Source organism: Oryzias melastigma, linkage group LG17, assembly GCF_002922805.2.
Source record: "Oryzias melastigma strain HK-1 linkage group LG17, ASM292280v2, whole genome shotgun sequence".
Classification (NCBI taxonomy): domain Eukaryota; kingdom Metazoa; phylum Chordata; class Actinopteri; order Beloniformes; family Adrianichthyidae; genus Oryzias; species Oryzias melastigma.
In genome coordinates this window covers 18207816-18228163 of record NC_050528.1, presented here as the reverse complement: position 1 = coordinate 18228163, position 20348 = coordinate 18207816, and the positions used below count along the sequence as shown (strand labels likewise).

The window sequence follows — 20348 nt, the reverse complement described above, 5'->3', positions numbered from 1 at the left end:
CTACACAAAATCTAGTACACAAATAATACTCAAAAGTTAAGGGAAACTGGAAGCAGAAATATATAAATCAGACACCCTCTTTAGCCTCATGCAGGTCAATTCGTGAAAATATTGTCTGACGTTAAACCCTAAAAAGGTTGGAGACCACTGACTTAGATCACAAGTTAATCAATTTCATTTGAAGTCATTATAAGAAGAAGATCCTCTACGTCAGTTCTTTGCTTCACCTGTAAAACCTTCTGTTTGCACAGGTTGTGACGATCTGGTCAGTGCGGTGTTCGAACTGGGGAAAGGACTCTGTCGTCTGCAGCTGACCGACGAGGAAATGGCGTTGTTCAGCGCTGCCGTCCTGCTTTCCCCAGGTAAATGTTTGACCTTCTCCTTTGATCACACAGACGTTCAAACAACACGGCTGTATTTAAGGAGAAGCACACTTGGGCTTTACGTAATAGTAGTTGTGGTGTTTGTTCCGCTTGGCCTTTAAACATAAAAAGGATCACAGTCACATCACTCAACGTAAACATTTAGCTTAGTTTGATAAAACCTCTTAAATCGTATCGTGTTTTATTCTCAGATTTAACTAAGAAATAAAGAAACAATTTGAAATGTTATGGTTTGTATCGACTTTCGAAATTATATTTTTATCTTCTATTTAAATATTTATTCAAAAAACTAATGCATTGTTCATATAGCTTAAATAAACGTTTTGTTTTTATTGCAGAAATATTTTTAACTAACTTTTTAGAACACATTTCACCCTTTTTTTAACTTTGCAGGCCATTGGGCTAACCTTGGTTCTGCATTTTTAAACAGATCCTCTTTTAGCTTAAAACCGTTGGCTGAAAAAGCAAAACAATCACCTCAGAAAATCCACACATATAGTAAAGCCTTTGTTTTTTCCTCTTGTTCCCATTATTAAAAATTGAGATTTTTTTTATTAATAAAGAAGTGAAATTTGAGATGTGTGAAAAAAACACAAAGAAAAAAAAAGACACATTGGAAAATAATGATAAACAGCTAAAACTCCTGTTTTTGTGTCTTTTCCTGTAGACCGACTCTGGCTGTCAGAAGGCCAGAAAGTTCAGAAACTGCAGGAGAAGGTCTGCCTGGCTCTGCAGCACAGTCTACAGAAGAGCGGGGCTAGTGAAGAGAAACTGGACAAGGTAAGAGCAATCACTCTTAGTGCTTCTACTTCCTGGATTGTCGGTTTGTAACAGGTTTCGCTGCGTTTTGGGGTTCCGCTTTCAAAACTTCAAATTGTGAAGAGATTGAACACGAGTTAAAAGTTGAAATTTGACTAATCAGGGACTCAGATTTGGTAGTGACGTCCTTGTCAATTCATGGATTCTCCAACCGATTGAAAATCGATAATAAAGGAGAAATTCATAATTGTGGTCTGTGCAGAGCTGGAATTCTATGACATCGAGTCTTTCATGTGTTAGAATAGAGCTGTGAAAGAAAAAGCCTAAAAGAAGATTTGCCAGATTTGCACATAAATATATATAATCAGTGCAAATATTTCTCCAGTGTTTTTATTTCCCAGTTGTATCCTGATACTCATTTACGTCCACACGCGTATGTGATGTGCTTTCTAGAATACGCTAACTGCGGATTCTTGAACGGACTTTTAGCTCAAGGTGGTTTCACTGGATTATCTCTACCTGATACTGGTGGATCCATTCACAGTTGGTACAAAATGTCAAAATGGTGCAAATCTGACAAATCTTGCTCCATAATTTTTTTTCTCACAGCTCTATTCCAAAGTCCAAATTCTTCACCTACTCCTACGGCTTCTCCCTTTGTACGGAGGAGTGGTAGGGACTAGCTTAGAGCTAGCTATCCCTCCACCTGTAGAGTGATCCACGTCGCACATTTAGGGGGAGGGAAACAATGTGTACGTTTTCTGTAACTCTCCGTTTGGAGGGCTGAATGTAGGGATAGGGAGGAGCCTAAAGGGAAGAATTCGGATTCAGCTGTGGTGTCCTATTATTTTGGTTGGACACAAATTGCAATTAATAGTTTCTCCTTCATGATAAATTTTCAAACGGTTACCATCCTTTCCAAATCTGAGTCCCTGATTGGTCAAAGTAACTTTCACTGCTTGTTTAATGGGATTTTGTACGTAGAGCTCCAAAACAGACTTAAAAACTTGCAGAATGCATGTCTATAAATGCAAGAGTTTTAAAAATGGAAGCCCAAAACCCATCTCTACACAGACTTTAGCATTAGAGTTCTCCATATTATCTGTGTAGCTTTTGCAGAAGGTGTTAGGGTGTTTAATTTACCTTTTGATGTCTCTTGTTCCCATAGATGATGTCCAAGCTCCCGACAATGAAGTCCATCTGTAAACTCCACATCGACAAGCTGGAGTTTTTCCGTTTGGTTCACCCAGAGACTGCCTACAGTTTCCCGCCGCTCTACCGGGAAGTGTTCGGCAGCGAGATGTCTCTGCCAGACTCCACTAACAGCTAGAGAGGCAATGAGAAAGATGGAGAAGAGTGTTTGAAGAGGTAGGGGAGCTAAATGAGAGACAGAGAAGCATAGATATGTTTAAAGCTTAACAACCAGCATTTTAAGAGACAATCCAGGACTTTAAATACTCCGTCTCCCAAAGTAGTCCTTTACTATCCCAGCAGGCAAAGCACCTTACACTACAGACCACACATGCTCATGGTCCTCTGCATATTGTAGCATCGACACAAGCATTTGGGCCTTGTAATTACATCACCGTGGCCCACATAGCACACAGCTCTAAGCTCTCGAATATTTCACACACCTGATCCTCCTGGGGATCAACTATCCAGTAATGAATGTACCTCATTGATTAGCACTAGTGCACAAACAAGAACCCAACAACAATGAATGTAAGACACTGCCGCTCTGAAAGAGTTTGGCACACTTTTATTAGCATGAAGTTAATAAACGGGTCTAATTGCGAATATAATTATTAGTCAGTATTCCTTCATTCTTGTGCGTCCCATTATGGAATGCATGCCATTCATATAGACAGCACCATTTAAACCCATCCTCACCTAGGGACCAATATCACAGGTCAGATTTTCACTGACATTAAAAAAAAAAACTAAATGAAAAAAAAAAAACCTCTAGTATAATATCACAATTTAGTCCAAACTTAGTAAGTTGCACAAATTGAGGTTCACACACCTTTATAGTAGATACTGCTCCGGTGCTGCCTTTTCATAGGCTCTTGAGAAACCTCAGTCCCACACACCCCTTTCCTTGTAAATGCCACTTAGTGACAGAGCGAGATGAAATTATCTTTAATTTATATACACATTTATAGACAAATATTTTAGGTAAGAATGTAAATAAGGAACTTTTTAATTGTGTGGAGAGAGTAAGAGTGAGTAAAGATGAAGAGGAGGCACAAAGAGGCGAGGAAAAAAATGGACTCAATTTTTTTTTTCTGGACAATTTGTCCCTCTTTTGACAGTATCCTCAGGTTTCCGCGGCAACAAGCCTCCCCCCTTTTCTTTTTCTTTTTTTGGCTGGAGGACAACCATCTCATTGCAGATGCGACGCAGCGGGGAGGCAGTGCGGGGGGTGGAGGCAGCGCATGTAAACCAAGGCGAAAAAAAGAAGACGCTTTCCTTGCCTTTTGAACTGTATGCATTCAGTCTGCACCGCTGCCCTCTCACCCCTGCTTACTGGGACTAAAGGACTAACGGGAAGTGAACGATCACTTCGTGAACTGGAGGATAAAGCGGGACACAAAGGGTCTCTCCACCGGTTTCCAGCCAGCAGTCAGTTCAATAGAAGAAGTACAGTAATATAACTCTGTTTCCCTCATAATGGCTAAAGGTTTGTACTACAATGGTCCACATGTAACCTAAACTCTCTCTGCTGGTTGGTACAACTGTATTATTTTGTACATTTTGGTGTTCCTCTCTCCTCTAGTCCCAACACTTGTCTGAACAAGAAGCACTTAAAACCTTCCTCTTTCCCCACCTGGCATTAGTCTAAGGCAAGACAGAGCTACCAGCTGCCCCCCTGAGTTGGGCTCAAATGCCAGTAAGACTTCAGTCACTTTGGTTCAATGTTTTTTGTTTTTTTTTTAGGTACAACTCTGTCACATAAAATCACTCACAACTGTTTACATCTCCGTTCATCTTCTGACGGCTAAGCATAGCAGTGATGATGATGTCTTACTTGGGGGCTCTGAAGTTCTCCAGCAGGGTCTGAGGACCTGCTGCCTGCTGCTCAGGGAGCTAGCTGTGATCTCTCGTCCCTTTACTACAAATGTCGTTTTGTAGCCTCGTGCTCCTCACACTTTTGCACCTACAACCCATAATCACTGTGGACGTAAATTCTGTTGTGAATGTTTCCCACAACGTGTCAAAGTCCTTCCTGTTTGTCCTACTATCGTAACATTCGACGTAAGATGCATAGAATAAAAAAAAAAAAAAAGGATCTTAGTTAAAGATGAATTTTGTTTTTGGGGTTTCCTTTGCTGTGATTTTCATTCATTCATCAGACCTTTTCCCCACACTTTTTCTTCATGTCTCCACTTTTTGTCTGGTAAAGTCAATTTTTTTTTTGTTTTTCATAACTGAACAAGATTAGGAAAAGTTCAAACAACTAAAAAATAGTTTTGATTCCCTTTTTTTCCCAGTTTGACAAAATGTACAAGATGTATATTACTAGTCCAAGAGTCACACACAGCTTGATATATATTGTCCAATGGGATACATTATATGTGGTTTTAAGAATGTAATAAATAAATGGTTTCTTTTCTTTTAAAATAATCCTGTCTAATTTGCATATTTTTGATTCCTGATTAATATCATTTTGTTATATGATTGCCTCAAGTATGCAAACGTCTGAGTTATTTGAGATATTTTTAGAGATAGGATGAAACAAAAGTCATGCAAAAAATAATAGAAGAATGACTTCCAAACAAGGTTACAGAAAAGAGAAAATTGAAAGCAGTTTAGAGAAAAAGGTCTGAACAAAAATAATCACAGACACATTGTAATCTACAGAGCCCTGGATGTGACATTAAAAAAACAATTTCGCTAGTAATTCTTTACTACATCACTAATTTGTGCACACAAATTAGCATGTTGTGTAAACAGCTTAGTATTTTAGTAATTGTTCAATTTCCCCAAATAATTTAAGGCCACAAAATACTAAGTTGTGCCTGAAAAATATTAATGTGTGCCCTCAAAAAACTTTTAAAATGCCAATTTGTGCCCACATAAAATCAATTTGTGCGTACAAAATACAACAGTGTATTAAGGCTACAAAATGCTAATTGGTGCCCACAAAACACTAATAAAATGTATGCTAATTTCTGCCTATGAAATACCAATTTGTGTGCACAAAATACTGAGGCCACAAAACAGTCATTTGTGCCCTCAAATTTGAATAAATGCAAAACACTTCATTAAGAACACAAAATCCTATTTTGTGTGCACAAAATACTATATTGAGGCCACAAAATGCTCATTTCTGCACACAAAATACTAATAAGTGCCCACAAAGTTTTTTAAAAATGCTCATAAATGCCCAAAAAAATACTAAGCAAAACACATTGAGATTACAAAATATTAATTTGTGAGCACAAAATACTACCTGTATATTCAGGCCCCAATATACAAAATACTGTGCATACAAAATACTATTTTTTGCGTACAAAACACTACAATGTGGCAATGAAATACTAATTTGAGAGAACAAAATACTACTAGTATATTGAGGATACAAAGTGCTTATTTGTGCGCACGAAATGCAAATAAAGTGCATGTTTATTTGTGTGCACAAAACACTAATTTGTAACCACCAGTTAATAATTTTAGAGAAACCTTTTTTGCTCCATATAGTGATCAGTCTGTTTCCGTTGTGTATCACACTAATTATGCACCATAGAAGGAGAGAGTTAAGGTAAAAACAATGAGACCATCTCAGATCAGCTTGATGCCTCTGCAGCTGAACAGGTTTTTCAGAAATGTAATCTCCACTACACTGTAGCCCTCCTCTCTGGGCGGGGTTTGAGCCAAAAGTCGTTCTAATAGAAGTGGGATGCTACTGTTGAAAATGATGAATTTATTTGCCACCATGCATGTTCTCAAAACTACAAAACTACAAAAACCTCAATGAGAATATTCTTTGAACAGGTGAAACAAAACTGAAACTTTTTGGCACCTCGGCTCTGTGTTTAAAGACCTGAGATTACTTCTTGTTATCTGTTTTAGGATGTTTTGACTCTCTGCAGGTACAATAACATCTTAAGACTACCAAGGCATTCTGGGGGTAAAATATGATTCCTGTAGTAGCAGAGGCCCTGCAGGTCTTATACAAAAAAAAAAGCAAAAGACTAAAAACACCCACTAATGCCAAAACATTAGACTATTTGCAAGTGCTCTTCTATCATCCCTAATCTTTTAAATCTTTTGAGGAGATATGTCATTCATCCAGGATAGTTTCACTCTAAAACAAGTTTTAAAAAGGGTCATCAAACAAACAAACCAGTGAGAGAACCGTTTTTTATAAGTGCGACCCGAAACCACTCAGGTCTTTGTCCTGGTCACTTCAGCTTGATCTATTCTATCCCTGAGTGGAGGAGGTTTCATAAAAACCAGTTCTCTAAACAGTTCATCTCAGAATTGAGAAAGAATAGTACTTTCTTTTTCTATTTACAAAAATATGCCCTGTTCCAACCCATGCTGGGAGTAACTCATTACAAAAGTAATTTACTGCAGGAACACAGTATTTTTTGTTGTAACAAAATACTGGAAGGCATTACTAATTAATTTTGATTACATGTTTACTTGTTATATGTTCAAAAACGTGCTTATCAAGAGATCAGCTCCCCAAGAGTAATAGTTAAAGCAATAGTTACATATGTGCCACAAACAGTTGAGTTTTCTGCTTGTAATCACTAAAAGCTTTGTTTTTACATATACATACAAATAGATTTAAATTACAGGCTTTATAGATGCAAACAATTTAATTGAATTTCTGTGTCTGCCTTGTTGTAGACTTACAAGTGTGGTAATTTTAACCTGTTTTAATTTTGTTTTAATCTTTCTGATTCATTTTCTCTGTTTAGTTTTAATTTGTTTTTCAAAGAAAAAGCCTACAGTTTTCATTTTAAGGACAAAAGCTAAGGATTTAGATGTTTTTACTTCAAAACATTGATCCTAAATTTATAAGAGCTCGCTATTAAACCACATAACTCTTTAACACGGCTGGCCTGGGAATGCCTCAGAGTCCCCCCTGAGAAGCTGGAGGAAGTGGCCGGGGAGAGGGAAGTAGATTTTATGCTCTACTCTACTGTCACATGTGTCATAACAATCCGATCATCTCTTAATCTATTGTAAAAGTGCTTCGCAGTAATCTTTCAAATATGATTATTCCATGTTTAGCCAAAATCCAAAAATCTGTGTTGTTTTCAAGAACAAAGTTTCTGCTGTGGCAGAAGTTCATTGAAATGTGCCTGTGATGCTATGGCCAAATTCCTTCACTACTCACTATATATTGTGTTTGCGATTTCTACAATCTTAGAATTGAGTACCCTAGAAATTTCCCAGAAGACTTGGAGAAAAACCAATATGCATCTATTCTCACCACACTGGCAAATATAGACCACACGCATTCTATTTTTGCACAAAAAATCTGTTTAACTGCAATTTTTTTAAATAAACCATCAACATTTTCATCATCCGAACACAGTGAGTCATAAATAGGCGTAAAATCCTTGTATTAATTAGATTCTCACTTTCATCAATACTTCCTGTATAAGAAAGCTTAAAAAAAAGTGAGATGGTGTCCGAATTTCTTTTAAAACCCAGGGCACTAGATAGTCCTGCACTATATAGTTTTCCAGTAGATGCTGATAAGGGTGGTAATTCAGACATAACCTGAGTTGTGGCTGGACCGCTGACACAGTAAGCCTACTCTTATTTCCCATCATCCCAAAGTTTCAAAACTCTCTCCTGCTAGCTTACAGCCCCTCACCTGACTCAATATTAGAAATGCAGCTAAATTGCTGAGCAATATTGAAGCTAGTCGTGTTCTAGTTCAAAATAAAGGAAAACAAAGACGAGTATGCTAATTGTAGCTTCTACGTCACTGCTACAGGCTGGCATTGTTTTGTCTGCTCCAAATTCACAAAAATGTAAATACAAATACCCATTATTATAGAAATTACACATTGAGCTCAATTTTCTCCATTTATGCTCTCAATCATGAGGAAAAATACCACAAAAGTATGTTAAAAACACTAAAAACCTAATTTTATAGAAGCGGATCTCATTTTAAAAAGTAATACAGAAGTCATGTAAATTACTTTGAAACCCACTTTCACGTAATCCGTATGAGGGTCATTTTAACGCACCTTTAACAGAAAAGTTCAGGAATTGATCCACAGGGAGTCTCGCTCTTGTTTTTGAGCTGTTTTCCATCCAGCCGGACCGGACCGGACGGACCCTCCCACCACCGAGGATCAGGAAACTGTTCGCCCTGCAGGTTCCTCCTCATCCACAGTACAAAGTCTTGAGACGAACGACTGGAGCGCCTCGGAGTTCTGACACTTCTCACCATCTGTTTGGCACGGATTTTTCCTCCACTTTAGATCGGGTTGAAACACTTGACGGTACAAGATGTCCGTCGCTGGATTACGGAAGCAAATTAACAAAGCAACTCAGGTAAAACTGGACGTTTTTGTTTACGAATCAACACCTGATGATAGCGCGTTAGCATTCTTTTGACTTTTAAGCTAGCTTCAAACAAGTCGTTAAAGTTATCAGAGACGCTCCAAATTCGATTTTCTTGGGTTATATTGTGTTATTCAATAAGATTTATCGTATTTTTTTGGTAATAGGGAAAGTAAACAACTTGAAAATATGTTCCCGTTTTGTGTATCGTTGGCGTTAACTCTTGAGTTAAGCTAATGCTAGTTTCTGACTTGAACTAAGTTAGCGGTGGTTTGAATCTTTGAGTTTACCAAAGTAGACGTGGGTTAAGCTTGTTTTGTTTAAAAGTAATTACTGTCAGTTTCTTAATGTATATATAGTTTTTTTTTTTCAAATTTACTTTTATAAAGTATTTTTATATTTTGTCTTTTGATACAGAAGTCACTAAATTCTTAGTTTATGGTTAGCACTTTCTTTTTAAAATTTCTATTTATATTTTTGTTTAAATGTATTAAAATGTAGCTTAAAAATAACATTTTATGTCTTAGGTTTCCATTTAAACATATTATTTTTAAATATATTTTTTCTTAAATCTTGGTGACAAGTATATGCTAGTTTTTTATTTTTTATTTTATTTTATTTTATTTTATTATAAAATGGCGAATCCTAAAGTTCGTAGGGTTTTGATGCTGTGTAATAATGAGTTTTTATAACATGTGACTGAACGCACTGTCATAAAAATGAAGTCACTGTTCCATCACCACTGGGTGTGTATGTGTACAAAAGAATTCTAGCCATGTTAAAACAATGTCAAAATATGTTTTTACCTATTGTTAGGCTTTGCTGTTTAATTAGCAGTTTTATTTATGGCTCCAATAAACATGCAGACTAGTTTGGCATAACCACCAAACTGGTTCGATTGAGCGCCTTATGGGAGAGTCTTATAAAAAAGTACATTTCCATCTTCTATAATAGGAAAAATGATTATTTCGATAAATAAATATGTAAAGTTATTAATCCATTGATTTAAAAAAAATTTAAGTGCAAGGAGAGAATTGATTTCATTTGTGTTTTGCAAAACTTTTGCCATTGTGCACAGTCATTAAATAAAAAAACCTCAGGACTTAAAATCAAGATATTTTTTTTCTCTCGTAGGTCTGGGAATGACTGCCAAATATACAGAACAGATTAAATTTACATTCATAATTTACATGAGCATAATTTTCCCAACTAACATTATTAACCTTAACACTAAAACGTATTTGCCTTTAAAACTGTTCCAAAAAGTAATATTAGCCAGACAAATGCATAACTTTATTAGGTTAATAATAAAAAACGGAAAATCTAATGTTGGCCAAAAAAAAAAAAGAGGAAGTTGCTTTAAATAAAGTTGTTCCATAGAATCAAAGGCTCAATAAAGCATTTTTATCATAAATCTTAATTTTTTTAATGCATGTTTTTTAAAACCTAAAGTATAGTGTTGCTGTTAGCAGCCTTGACTTTTTCCATTTTCCTAACATTGTTAAATTGCCAATCCAGTTTTAAGTGGAAAAATATGGCATAAAACTGAGTAATCAGCTGTGTGAAAGTTGGTTCCTGTTTAACAATAAAAAATAGAGCTTACCCAGTAATTATTTAAATCTAACTTTTTACAGCCCAAGCTACCAAATTTATAGCTCTGTCAATGAAGAAAGAAGGGAACATGGCTTAAAACAACCTTGTGTTCGGACACCACTTAAGAATATTTTAAAAAAATAATTTGTGAAATGACTTAAAAGAAAACAGTCAAATACATAAAATGACAAACTAAAAACATAATAAAATAAATAATAAAAAATTAAAAGAATAATATATATTTTTTCTTTTAGCGCTGCTGTTTCTTGATAGCTGTTCAAAATAAATGGAAAAAAGCAATATAATCTTCATTTTTTTTATTTGGACCCTTGAGTAAACTTGAAAATGCAGCACCATATTTGCATATTAAGCCACACGGTTATCAGATATGATCTTAAAATGAACACACCCTCATTAGAAAGACCAGAAACAGTTGTATTAGTCATGTCATTGTAAAATATCACACTTGTGACTTTTGGCCCACAAGTAGATAATCTTAAAGTGACGTTAGTTACCCCTGTGTTTTAAGTATTGATCAAAAAGGATGTGTTCATAAATGCAGACAAAACCATAGGAGGTGCAGATTGAAGGTCAGTTAATGTGTTGTTTTGTTTCTGACTCGAGTGGTCGTTACAGTTTAAGTTAATTCATACAAAAGAAACCACAAATACAGAAACAAAAGAGATCAAGTACTTTAATTTGAATATTTGAAAGCTACTTTGGTGGACACTGTTACATATGGATGGAACTAAAAAGCAAAACTTTTGTTCAAGCTGTGCATTTTCTAATAACCTGTGTCAGTATAGCAAGGTATTAAGGTCTGAAATTGAGACTGATAAGATCAGATATTAAAACTTCCTCTCTGTTTACATATTTACCGTCTACTTGATCTTTACGGATGTAAGTGTTTCCTGTATATTGTGTTGTAAGACACAAATATTCCTTTGTGGGTCTGTGTAGAGTAGATCATGCATGACTATTATTTCTAAATTGACGTTTGAACACCATAACATACCTACTGTTACTTTTTAAGAGACTTGACGTGTTTTTGTAGCGTTTATGTCAACAAAACTTAAAGTAAACCTCACTCTAACTGTCAAGCAATGTTTTAATCACTCTTTATATTTGTTTGAAGATGATAAATGAGAAAGTTGGAGGTGCAGAGGGAACCAAACTCGATGAAGATTTCAAGGAACTTGAAAGGGTATGTACGAGCTTCTAAGCTAGTTCAAGTAATGCCTTTCATGTTGTGTATTTTTCCTCCCCCTTTTGAGTTATTCGACACATTTGTAAAATGTTGTCTTGTACCGTGTATCAACAGAAAGCTGACATCACCAGCAAAGCTATGCTGGAGGTCATCAGTAAAACAACAGAATATCTCCAGCCCAATCCAGCAACAAGGGCTAAGCTCACCATGCTCAACACCGTGTCCAAAATTCGAGGCCAGGTGAATAGTCCGGGCTACCCGCAGCCCGAGGGCCTTCTGGGAGAAGCCATGTCAAAATATGGTCGCGATATGGGAGATGATACCAACTTTGGTAAGAATTTCACACAGCAGTTTGGAATACCTCTTTCACCAAGAATTAACAGTGAATTATTATTTTCAAATAACACAAGTACTTGCATATAGGGTTAAGTGGTTTATTTGCATTGTATCATAGCCTGTGTTCTTTTAAAAGTATTTTTCAAATATACTGGTTCATCTGTGGAAAAGCTTCAACTGTTTTATGCAAAGTTTCCTGGCAGGAGTTTTTTTCCACACATTCTTCAAATCCAGCTGAGGCTGCACAGTTAGTGGTTAGTGAGAGGGCTGTGGTTTAAATCTCAGCTGGGTCTTTTCTGTGTGGAGTTTCCATGTTCTCCGTGCATGTGTGGGTTTTGTTAGGGGACTCCAGCTTCCTCCTGCTTTCCAGAAACATTCTTCATCGGTTGATTGATGACTCTTGTTTGTCCTTTAAGTGTGAATGTGAGTGTGTGTGGTTGACTCTCTTTGTGGCTCTGTGAAATGTCGAGAGTGTACCCCACCTTTGCTCTACAGTGGCTGGGTAGGCTCCTGTGACCCTGAACAGAAAATGGCAGATATGGAAAATCTATGTTTTTATCTTTGCATTTGATTAAAAAGTTGTGTGTCCTCATTTCCCTGGTGTTTCCAAAGTCGGCGGGGATCTAACAAAAGGGCTCCTCTCCATTAGTCAACCATAAAGGGGTCCAACAGGTGTAGAGGGCTTTATTTTATTCATTGAAGTCCCGCTCTCATCATCTTTTTATCTATTGTAAAACCGCTCAGACGAGGAAAACTAAGACGTACATGGATCAAAAAGTGGATGCAGCAGCAGAATGGAGCAGAGCACGGAACTTGTGACCTGCCGTTGTAGTTGTTACGTCACTGCCACAAGCTTTTTCAAATGGCAACTTTTTTTCTCTGTTCCTGATTTGCAACAGTTTAAATAAAGAAAATCTGAGAAATGCAATTTCAAGCTTAATTTTCATTATAAATGTCCTCCGTTATGAGAAAAATCCCACAAAAAGATGCTAAAAACACCAAAAACACGACTTTTTATTGGAGTGGGTTGGTAAATACTTCAAGCTGCCATAAGATTGTTTTTTCATGTGTTTAAATATGAACATTTAATGCGTCTTTTGCGATACTTGTACGACACAGGCGGATGTTGCAATAAATGTCCAATTTATTGTGCAAGATTAGTATTTTCAGACACAGCACTAAATGCTTCTTCTGATGTAAAGATCTATGTGGTTTTTTTATTCGCCATGAATGTATGTACTTACATTGACACATATTGAAATTCTTTTGCAAAGCTCTCTGAGTCACAGTTTAGATTAAGGGAAATAAATAGGAATTACTGTACAAGTTTAAATAATAGAATAAAGTACGAAAAAGATGTGTGCAAGCTCACTGGAGAGCTGGAAGTAATACAAGAGCAAATAGAAGAGACTTTGTAAGAGAAACAGAGGGAAGTCATGGAAGCTTCACATCTGTGTGGCTCAACCCTTAATGACTTAGCAGTTTTAATGTTTTTAAACAAACATTATAGATGAAGAACTCAACTGCACAAGAGTTGGAGCCTGAAGCATTTTTGTTGGAGGACTAAAAGGGAACTGAAACAACATGCCTACAATAATGTGGATGTTTCTCATCATAACTAAATAGCATTTCTTTTAAAGAATTAATAAAAAAATACTTTTAAAAAAATGATTTTATCAGAGATTTTGCAGGTTTGTTGTTCAAAATAGCTTTAAAAAGTGGAGCTTTGATAGAAAAATGTTCCCTTATTTTGCCTCAATGCTCCTAAAGATGCAGAAGCTGAGACAATGGAGAGCCTGTTTTAGTCAGAACGTCCATGAACTCCAGTTATTTTTCTGCTGACTACTTAAGTAAAGATTTGCTCATTGAAATCTGCATCAATCATGTCACTCCATGTTTACATTTCAGACATTTTTCTGTGTGTCCTTCAGGTGGAGCTCTGTTAGATATTGGAGAAACGATGAAGAGGATGGCTGAGGTCAAGGACTCTCTGGACATTGATGTGAAGCAGAACTTTATTGACCCACTGCAGGCCGTTGCTGACAAAGATATCAAAGATATTCAGGTAGATCCAGTCAACTCCTCAGTGTTTAACTTTTACTAACTTAGATCCAAAGCAGATAAGATGCCTGCATGCATGAGATTTGTTGCATCTGTGGCCTAAATGAGGAGAGGGGCCTTGCTCAAATGTTTTTTTGCGTTACTACTCGCAGCACCACCTGAAGAAGCTGGAGGGCCGCCGTCTCGACTATGATTACAAAAAGAAGCGTCAAGGTAAAATCCCAGATGAGGAGATCAGGCAGGCGCTGGAGAAGTTCCACGAGTCCAGGGATCTGGCCGAGACCTCCATGTATAACCTGCTGGAAACTGATGTGAGTCAATCTACTCGGGTTTTAACCGACAAACAGAAACTGGATTTTGTGTTTTTAAAGATTAAACATGTTCCTTAAAAAAAAGTTAAAGAAAAAGTCACATTTTGTCAGATTTTAAACTATTGGAAACAATTTTTTACTAAATTATTTTTGGGGAATGTTTGTTAGTTCAAACCTGAAATTCCTGTTGCTAAAAAAACAATACTAATTTACATCTACTGCATGTTATGCTTATGAATTAATGCCTAAAAGTCAGAATTTAAGGGCAGATGCTAAAGGACCTCAGAAATGTGAAGGATTCTCTTGATTCAATCTTTAACCCATCTTGGAAATGTCTTTTGTCTGTAGCTTCATTTGTTCAACAACACAACATACTTCTGTTCGTCAGCTGACACGCTGGTTATTTTCCACAGCAAGTTGCAGCCGAGCTTGTCCAACCTGCTTGCTCCTGTTTTGTTTTTGTGCCAAATCTAAAGCTATTTGAATGAAGCTAAACAACCCACTGATATGGTGAAAGCAAACACTGTTCAAAAAAAAAAAAAGATTACTTCAGAAGGAGAATTCACAAAAGCATCAGAGTTGTTTCTGTTTTATTTTAGTCTTGATTTATTGTTGTTTGTGTGTCTAGGTGGAGCAGGTGAGTCAGCTGTCAGCTTTTGTGGACTCTCTGCTTCAGTACCACCAGCAGGCCTCACAAATCCTGGAGGAGCTCAACGGCCGGCTAAAAGAAAGGTCTGCTTCTCTTTCAAACATCTTTAGAATTATGCTTTTTTTTTAGGTGAAATGCACATTTTTCAAGCATGTAATACAATCTGACAACAAACCGTCAGTGTGAGGGAGTGTTCAAACTGTCTCACTGCGCTTGAGGGGTTGTCGTTTTCACTTTGCAGCACTTTAAAAAAGACATTTCTAAATTTATCCTCTAAAATAAATGTTCCAATCCAGTCACATGATCTGAAATTATGGACTTGATTAGAATCTGATGCTTTATCCTGATTAGAGATCGGATACATACTTGATTCTCATTATCTTGATCTGTGTTGCATAGTTTAAGCTTAACCCTCTGGAACCGTTGGACACCCCCAGGCAACTGCCGTGCAGCTGTGAGATCAACGTGATAAATCGTCTAAAAGGAACTTTAACTTTTTTTAGATTCTGTAACTGATATTTTGTGGAAAAAAAGATAGAATATGGTATTAATTTGTTGTTTTGGGACAAAAGTGATCTTTTTTTATATATAAATAAGGTGTAAGACAAACTTCGATCAAACGGCTGTAATGCAGGGCAGTGCGTCCGCGTTGGGGGCAAAAACAAAGTTTTAGCCTCTAGGTTCCAAAGGGTTAATATAGATAAATACCTTAGTAGAAATCTCTCGCCTGCATATCATGAACAGATTTTTTTTTTTATTACCGTTAAACACATCAGAATACTGTGTGGTAATACTTCCCCTTCCATGAGAATAACATTGGAATAGAAAACTCCATTAAGTGCAACTTTGGTATTTTGAATGAAGGTAAAGATGAAGCTGCGTCTAAGACAACAACAAACTTCATTAGGCATCTTTAAAAAAATAAAATAAAAAATAAAAAAACACCCACAACAATACATAGAGTTACACAGTCCAAAACAACTCAGTCCAGGGTGCACAAAACATTAAGTAACATTCAGACACGATCAGGCCTTCGTGTTGCCTTTAATTTCTGATACCAGACACCAAATCAGGTGTCACTCAGATAATGGATAATAAATTTAGATTAAAAATGAGATTCACGTGATTAAAAAAAATAACTATTTTGCCATTTTGTCTGTAATTAATTGTGATTAAAGCATTAAATTGACGCCCCAAAGCTATTTTACTTGATTTTTCATGCTCCCTGTGAGAGAGGTGCACTGTTTAAGTGTAAATAATAAATAACATATGATGACTAAATGAATAATAGTGAAAAACTTGGGTCTGTTTATTTTTTCAGCATGTTACAAAAGTATCAGATTGGGGCTCTGGATCATTAGATGGTCAAAATCAAACGACTAAGAATCAGATTGGGGCCAAAAAAAGCGACTCTTTATTGGCCTAAGTTTTATATTGAATCGTCAAAATAAAAGTGTGTTTTTAATACTAATAGATTAGTTTTGTTTATCCTATAGTTTATATTATGGTGTATCAAAAATGTAACTGTGCTGGTTCTTAACATTATTCAAGTAAATTTGCTGTCAATGAAAATCATTTTTTAAAATCTTTATTTTTGAGGAAAACTACATAAATTCCGTGTGACTATTTTTTTCTTCAAGGAATACACATTCCAAAAGACATTCATTCATTTTAAGAAACTTGACACCAAACTGTCTAGATTGACAGTATAATGTAAAACTTGCGTTTTTGTGCAGGGTCGCTGATGCTCAGTCCCGTCCCAAACGAGAGATGCCCAAAAAAAGACAGGAGTCTTTTGACTATGGACCGGAACAGGACCACTCAAACGGAGGATATCAACCCGCTGCCATAAACCCTCCAAGTTATTCTGCCGGTGAGTTTGTGCATCTTAGTGCTAGAAGCGAGCAGATCTGCCATTTTTTTATGACACATGTATGTCCCTTTGCAACATAAAGCCGCCAAATCCCCGCCCTTCCAAAGACCGTCTGTCAAGAAAAAGCCAAGTGAGTGGACAGAGAAGAAGGCTGGGTGTGACTTGCATAAAGACACATTTTAACACTCTCATTCAGTGTTGCATCTTTAGTGATGGACGGGTGGATCTTTGTGTTTGACTGTTTTTACTAACATCGTGTAACCCTTTAACACCGGAGATGATCTTTGATATACCGTAACTGTTCAACCAATGCAGTCAACATGAAGAAGGTAAATCTGTTGAGGAGAAAAGCTGCGCTTTTCTCCTCAACAGATTTACCTTCTCCATGTTGACTGCATTGATTGAAGAGTAACTGTATTTAAAATAAATGTCAACACTGGAGCTAAAGCTCCGGTTTTAAAGGGTTTAAAGGTGTTCATGGTGTCCTGTTTACCAGCTAAGAACGACACCAGACTGCAGATGTATGGAAATGTCGGCTAACTTAATTTCTCTGAATTTCATGCATCTTACAGTCTGTTTCCTGAAACCTCTGAACCTCAAAGATCCTGACAAAACAGCTTTTTTTCTGAGATTCTCATTGGCATCTTTTATCATTGGGTCTTTATGTTCAGAGGGATTCTATATTAACACTATTATGGGAAAATGTATTGATCATAACACAAACAACGTTGTGTTGGAATTTCGCGGTGGAAAAAAGGGCATTTTTATATACTGCCATCAAATTAAAGACCCACTCCGATGTGTTTTTAACATGTTCTTGTTGCATTTTTTGCATGATTGAAGAAAATAAAGCTTAAAAATGTATTTCTAGGTATTGTTAATCAGGAGCTGATACAAAAATACAGTTTGAAGAAGCTTGAAGCTGACACAGACGATACTACATAAAGCTCTGCTCTGTTTCTGATGCTTCTACTTATAGACCAATACATCCATGTACGTCTTTGTTTTCCTCATCTGAGCTGGCATCTTTCACCTCCAGCTGATCTGCAGAAACTATGTCCTGGAAAACCACACAGCGTTTTTTGATTTTGGCTAAAAACGAGGGGTGTAAGGGGAAATCCATTTGGCAATATCGCAATTTTTTTTTTTTTTAATCTGGCGATATTTGTATTGATTTAAAGTGCTGACCATACAATATTTAAGTAATTATTTATGAGCGTCTTACTTTTTGTTTTCCACCTATACCTCTGACCGCTAGTTGGCAGCACACTGAGCCTCTTTCAGCAGCTCGACACCGTGACCAAAACGTGTGTTAAATGTTCATTTGGCCTGGCTGTTTTTGTTGTTATGAGACATGTATTACTTTGTTTTGACTTGGAATGGGTACCAAACTGAAACTCTGTGCCACATTGCTGCCAGTATTGTATAGAAAGGTGGATTCTGATACTTCGTAGCAGCTCAGATAAGAACGAGTGAAGCCGTGCAGCTGCACAGCGGGTCATGCATGGAGTCTCCGTCAAAACGCTGTCAGCAAAACGGGCTGAAGCAACCCTTCAAGCCCCTTTCAGGCTGCAGAACCATTTAAAAGCTAGATTTACTAACATTTGGAAATAAACTGCACTTTATGTCCTCAATAAAACTTTTAGAACCTTATTGATCATAGCACATTCATTCGATTCTTATTTCCTAACCCTTGTTCTATCTTGTGGGGTCCAGTTGACCCCATTTTTAATGTAAACAAGCCAAGGATAGCACCAGGGATACACTGAATAACATTTTGTTGTGGAAATCGGACAATGTTGACTGTTAGCTTTAAAAACAAATTTCTTAATTTACCAAAAGAAAATCAACATGAGTTTGCGGGTAAAAACAACTTGTATATGAAATACAGTTGTAGTGCTTAATGTTGTGATCATTGAAAAAAAAGTATTTTACCATTTTATTACAATGAAATACATATTAACATCAAGGTAGAGTTTTCTTTAAAGTCATACTCCTTAAAAAAAGAAAATTCGGTCTGGTACTGGTACAGCAATAGTATTGTGAGACATATTGGGATACGTCTCTTACCAATATACAATCCTACTTAAAACAGCTTAATCATCATAAAAGACGGGAGCGCTTTTAAAATAGATCAAAAGATGATCGGAGTGGGACTTTAATTTAAACTGTAACAGAGGAGCTCTTTTAACATCTGGACTGTGTTCCATCCTCTTTGTCTCTGCTAACATCCGTCTCTTTCTGCAGCGGAGCCATGCTGTAAAGCCATGTACGACTTCGAGCCGGAGAATGACGGAGAGCTGGGCTTTCGCGAGGGAGACATCATCACCTTGGTCTCTCAAATCGATGAGAACTGGTATGAGGGAAAGTTACAAGGAAGATCTGGATACTTTCCCACCAACTACGTCCAAGTGATGGTGCACCTGCCATACTGAACAGAATAAAGAGAACATCACAAAAACTAAATAAAAAATAGGATGATAGAAATGTAAAAATGCCAACCAATAGATCCTATTTTCTTCACTGCAATGAAAGTGGGTAAAAAAGCAAGAAAGTGGCCAAATCTTTGTGTCTTTGTAGTACAAGAGTACATGGGACTGTTCTGCAATGCATTTACAGTTAAGAACACGTTAATTGTGAAGGGATGCGTATTAAGTGAAAGGGATTGCATAATGTTTTAGGTGCATTTAACTTGTCCTGAGTCTTTATAGTCTTTTGCACCCATGCAACTTTGCACACTACAGCTCCTCAACCAAAGCTGGAGGTGAAAAAGGAAAACATCTACATATAACACTATTCAACTTTGACTTTTTGTTTATTCTGTAAGTTTTCTCTTTTATATTGGAACTACTCACTATGATAGTTGTGTCTTATTTATAAGCAAACAAAGGAGGCTGTCCTTTAGGGAATGAAAACACCTCCACTGCCATCTGCTGGTACTGTTCAACAGACCTGTCCTCGCTCATGAATAGAGTCAAAATGCCTTCATTTCTTCTGGATTTTGCATAATAAACCATTATGGATGGCATCTCCCAAATTTATGGGATTTCAAATACTCTGTACAGTTTCTGTCCACCAACTTTGAAAATATCAGCTTTATTTCTTGGGAACACTACTTTGACGTTACATTTATCCCACTTTGTACTCCAACTAAGTCTTTGTACCTTTTTAAATACCTTTTTAAATAATTTAAAAACGGTACTGCTTTAGTTCATAGAGCTGCACGATCATAATCGAGTTTTGTTTATATAAAAAATGCAATATAGGCTTAGATTTCAACCCACCCCCACATTGAACAGCTATAACTCCTGTTTTTTTCCCAGGCTCTATTGATGCTGCGGGCAGTGTCACTCTGTCTTTCAAGGCTTTTGCTGAATTGTTTGTGTTTTTACTTTTTCCCCCCTTCAGTTTGCTCTGATTTGCAGCATGGAAATTAAAAAGAAGTGCGCTTGGCGTTCTGGAAGCTGTCTCCGTTTTCAGACAGAAACTCCCTCCAGAAACGCGGCCTTGCAGGGATTGTAGTCTGAATTTACAAACAAGAAAGGTCTGCACACAATGTGTGGTTTCAGTGCCAATTAAGCCTATAACAGGCGAATGAGGAGCTTGTCAGGCTTTGTGCTCTCGCCTAAAATGCCAACTT

General features: G+C 36.8%; 2 protein-coding genes and 1 long non-coding RNA gene across 4 annotated transcripts in view; 2 read left to right on the top strand and 1 right to left on the bottom strand.

Moving 5' to 3' along the window:
* LOC112147602 (nuclear receptor ROR-beta) overlaps positions 1 to 4766 on the top strand; it is a 17051-nt gene extending 12285 nt beyond the window's left edge. Inside the window, exons 8-10 of the mRNA XM_024274119.2 lie at positions 252 to 362; positions 1051 to 1163; positions 2311 to 4766. Of these exons, the coding sequence (XP_024129887.1) occupies positions 252 to 362; positions 1051 to 1163; positions 2311 to 2472 (386 nt within the window). The 3' untranslated portion in view covers positions 2473 to 4766. The remainder of the gene's footprint in view (positions 1 to 251; positions 363 to 1050; positions 1164 to 2310) is intronic.
* Positions 1 to 8495, bottom strand: part of LOC112147611 — a 20089-nt gene extending 11594 nt beyond the window's left edge. The window contains exons 1-2 of the long non-coding RNA XR_004949424.1: positions 8360 to 8495; positions 2286 to 2468 (exon numbers count right to left, since the gene is read on the bottom strand). This is a non-coding gene — a long non-coding RNA (uncharacterized LOC112147611). The remainder of the gene's footprint in view (positions 1 to 2285; positions 2469 to 8359) is intronic.
* On the top strand, positions 8475 to 20348 carry LOC112147606 (endophilin-A2). 2 transcript variants are annotated; one of them, XM_024274124.2, is made up of 9 exons: positions 8475 to 8669; positions 11407 to 11475; positions 11593 to 11809; positions 13746 to 13879; positions 14028 to 14186; positions 14815 to 14918; positions 16572 to 16708; positions 16791 to 16838; positions 18956 to 20348. In XM_024274124.2, exons 1-9 carry the CDS (start codon positions 8625 to 8627, stop codon positions 19141 to 19143), a joined length of 1101 nt encoding a protein of 366 aa, XP_024129892.1. In that variant the 5' UTR covers positions 8475 to 8624; the 3' UTR covers positions 19144 to 20348. The 2 variants fall into 2 exon arrangements, with proteins under 2 accessions (XP_024129892.1, XP_024129893.1); XM_024274125.2 differs by lacking the exon at positions 16791 to 16838.

What these genes read in the sequence shown, in the direction of transcription:
- LOC112147606 (XM_024274124.2), top strand. Translation starts at nt 8,625, where the DNA reads ATGTCCGTCGCTGGATTACGGAAGCAAATTAACAAAGCAACTCAG. An exon ending in ATTTCAAGGAACTTGAAAGG is followed by an intron (nt 11,476 to 11,592) that starts GTATGTACGAGC and finishes GTGTATCAACAG; the next exon opens with AAAGCTGACATCACCAGCAA. An exon ending in CCCTCCAAGTTATTCTGCCG is followed by an intron (nt 16,709 to 16,790) that starts GTGAGTTTGTGC and finishes TGCAACATAAAG; the next exon opens with CCGCCAAATCCCCGCCCTTC.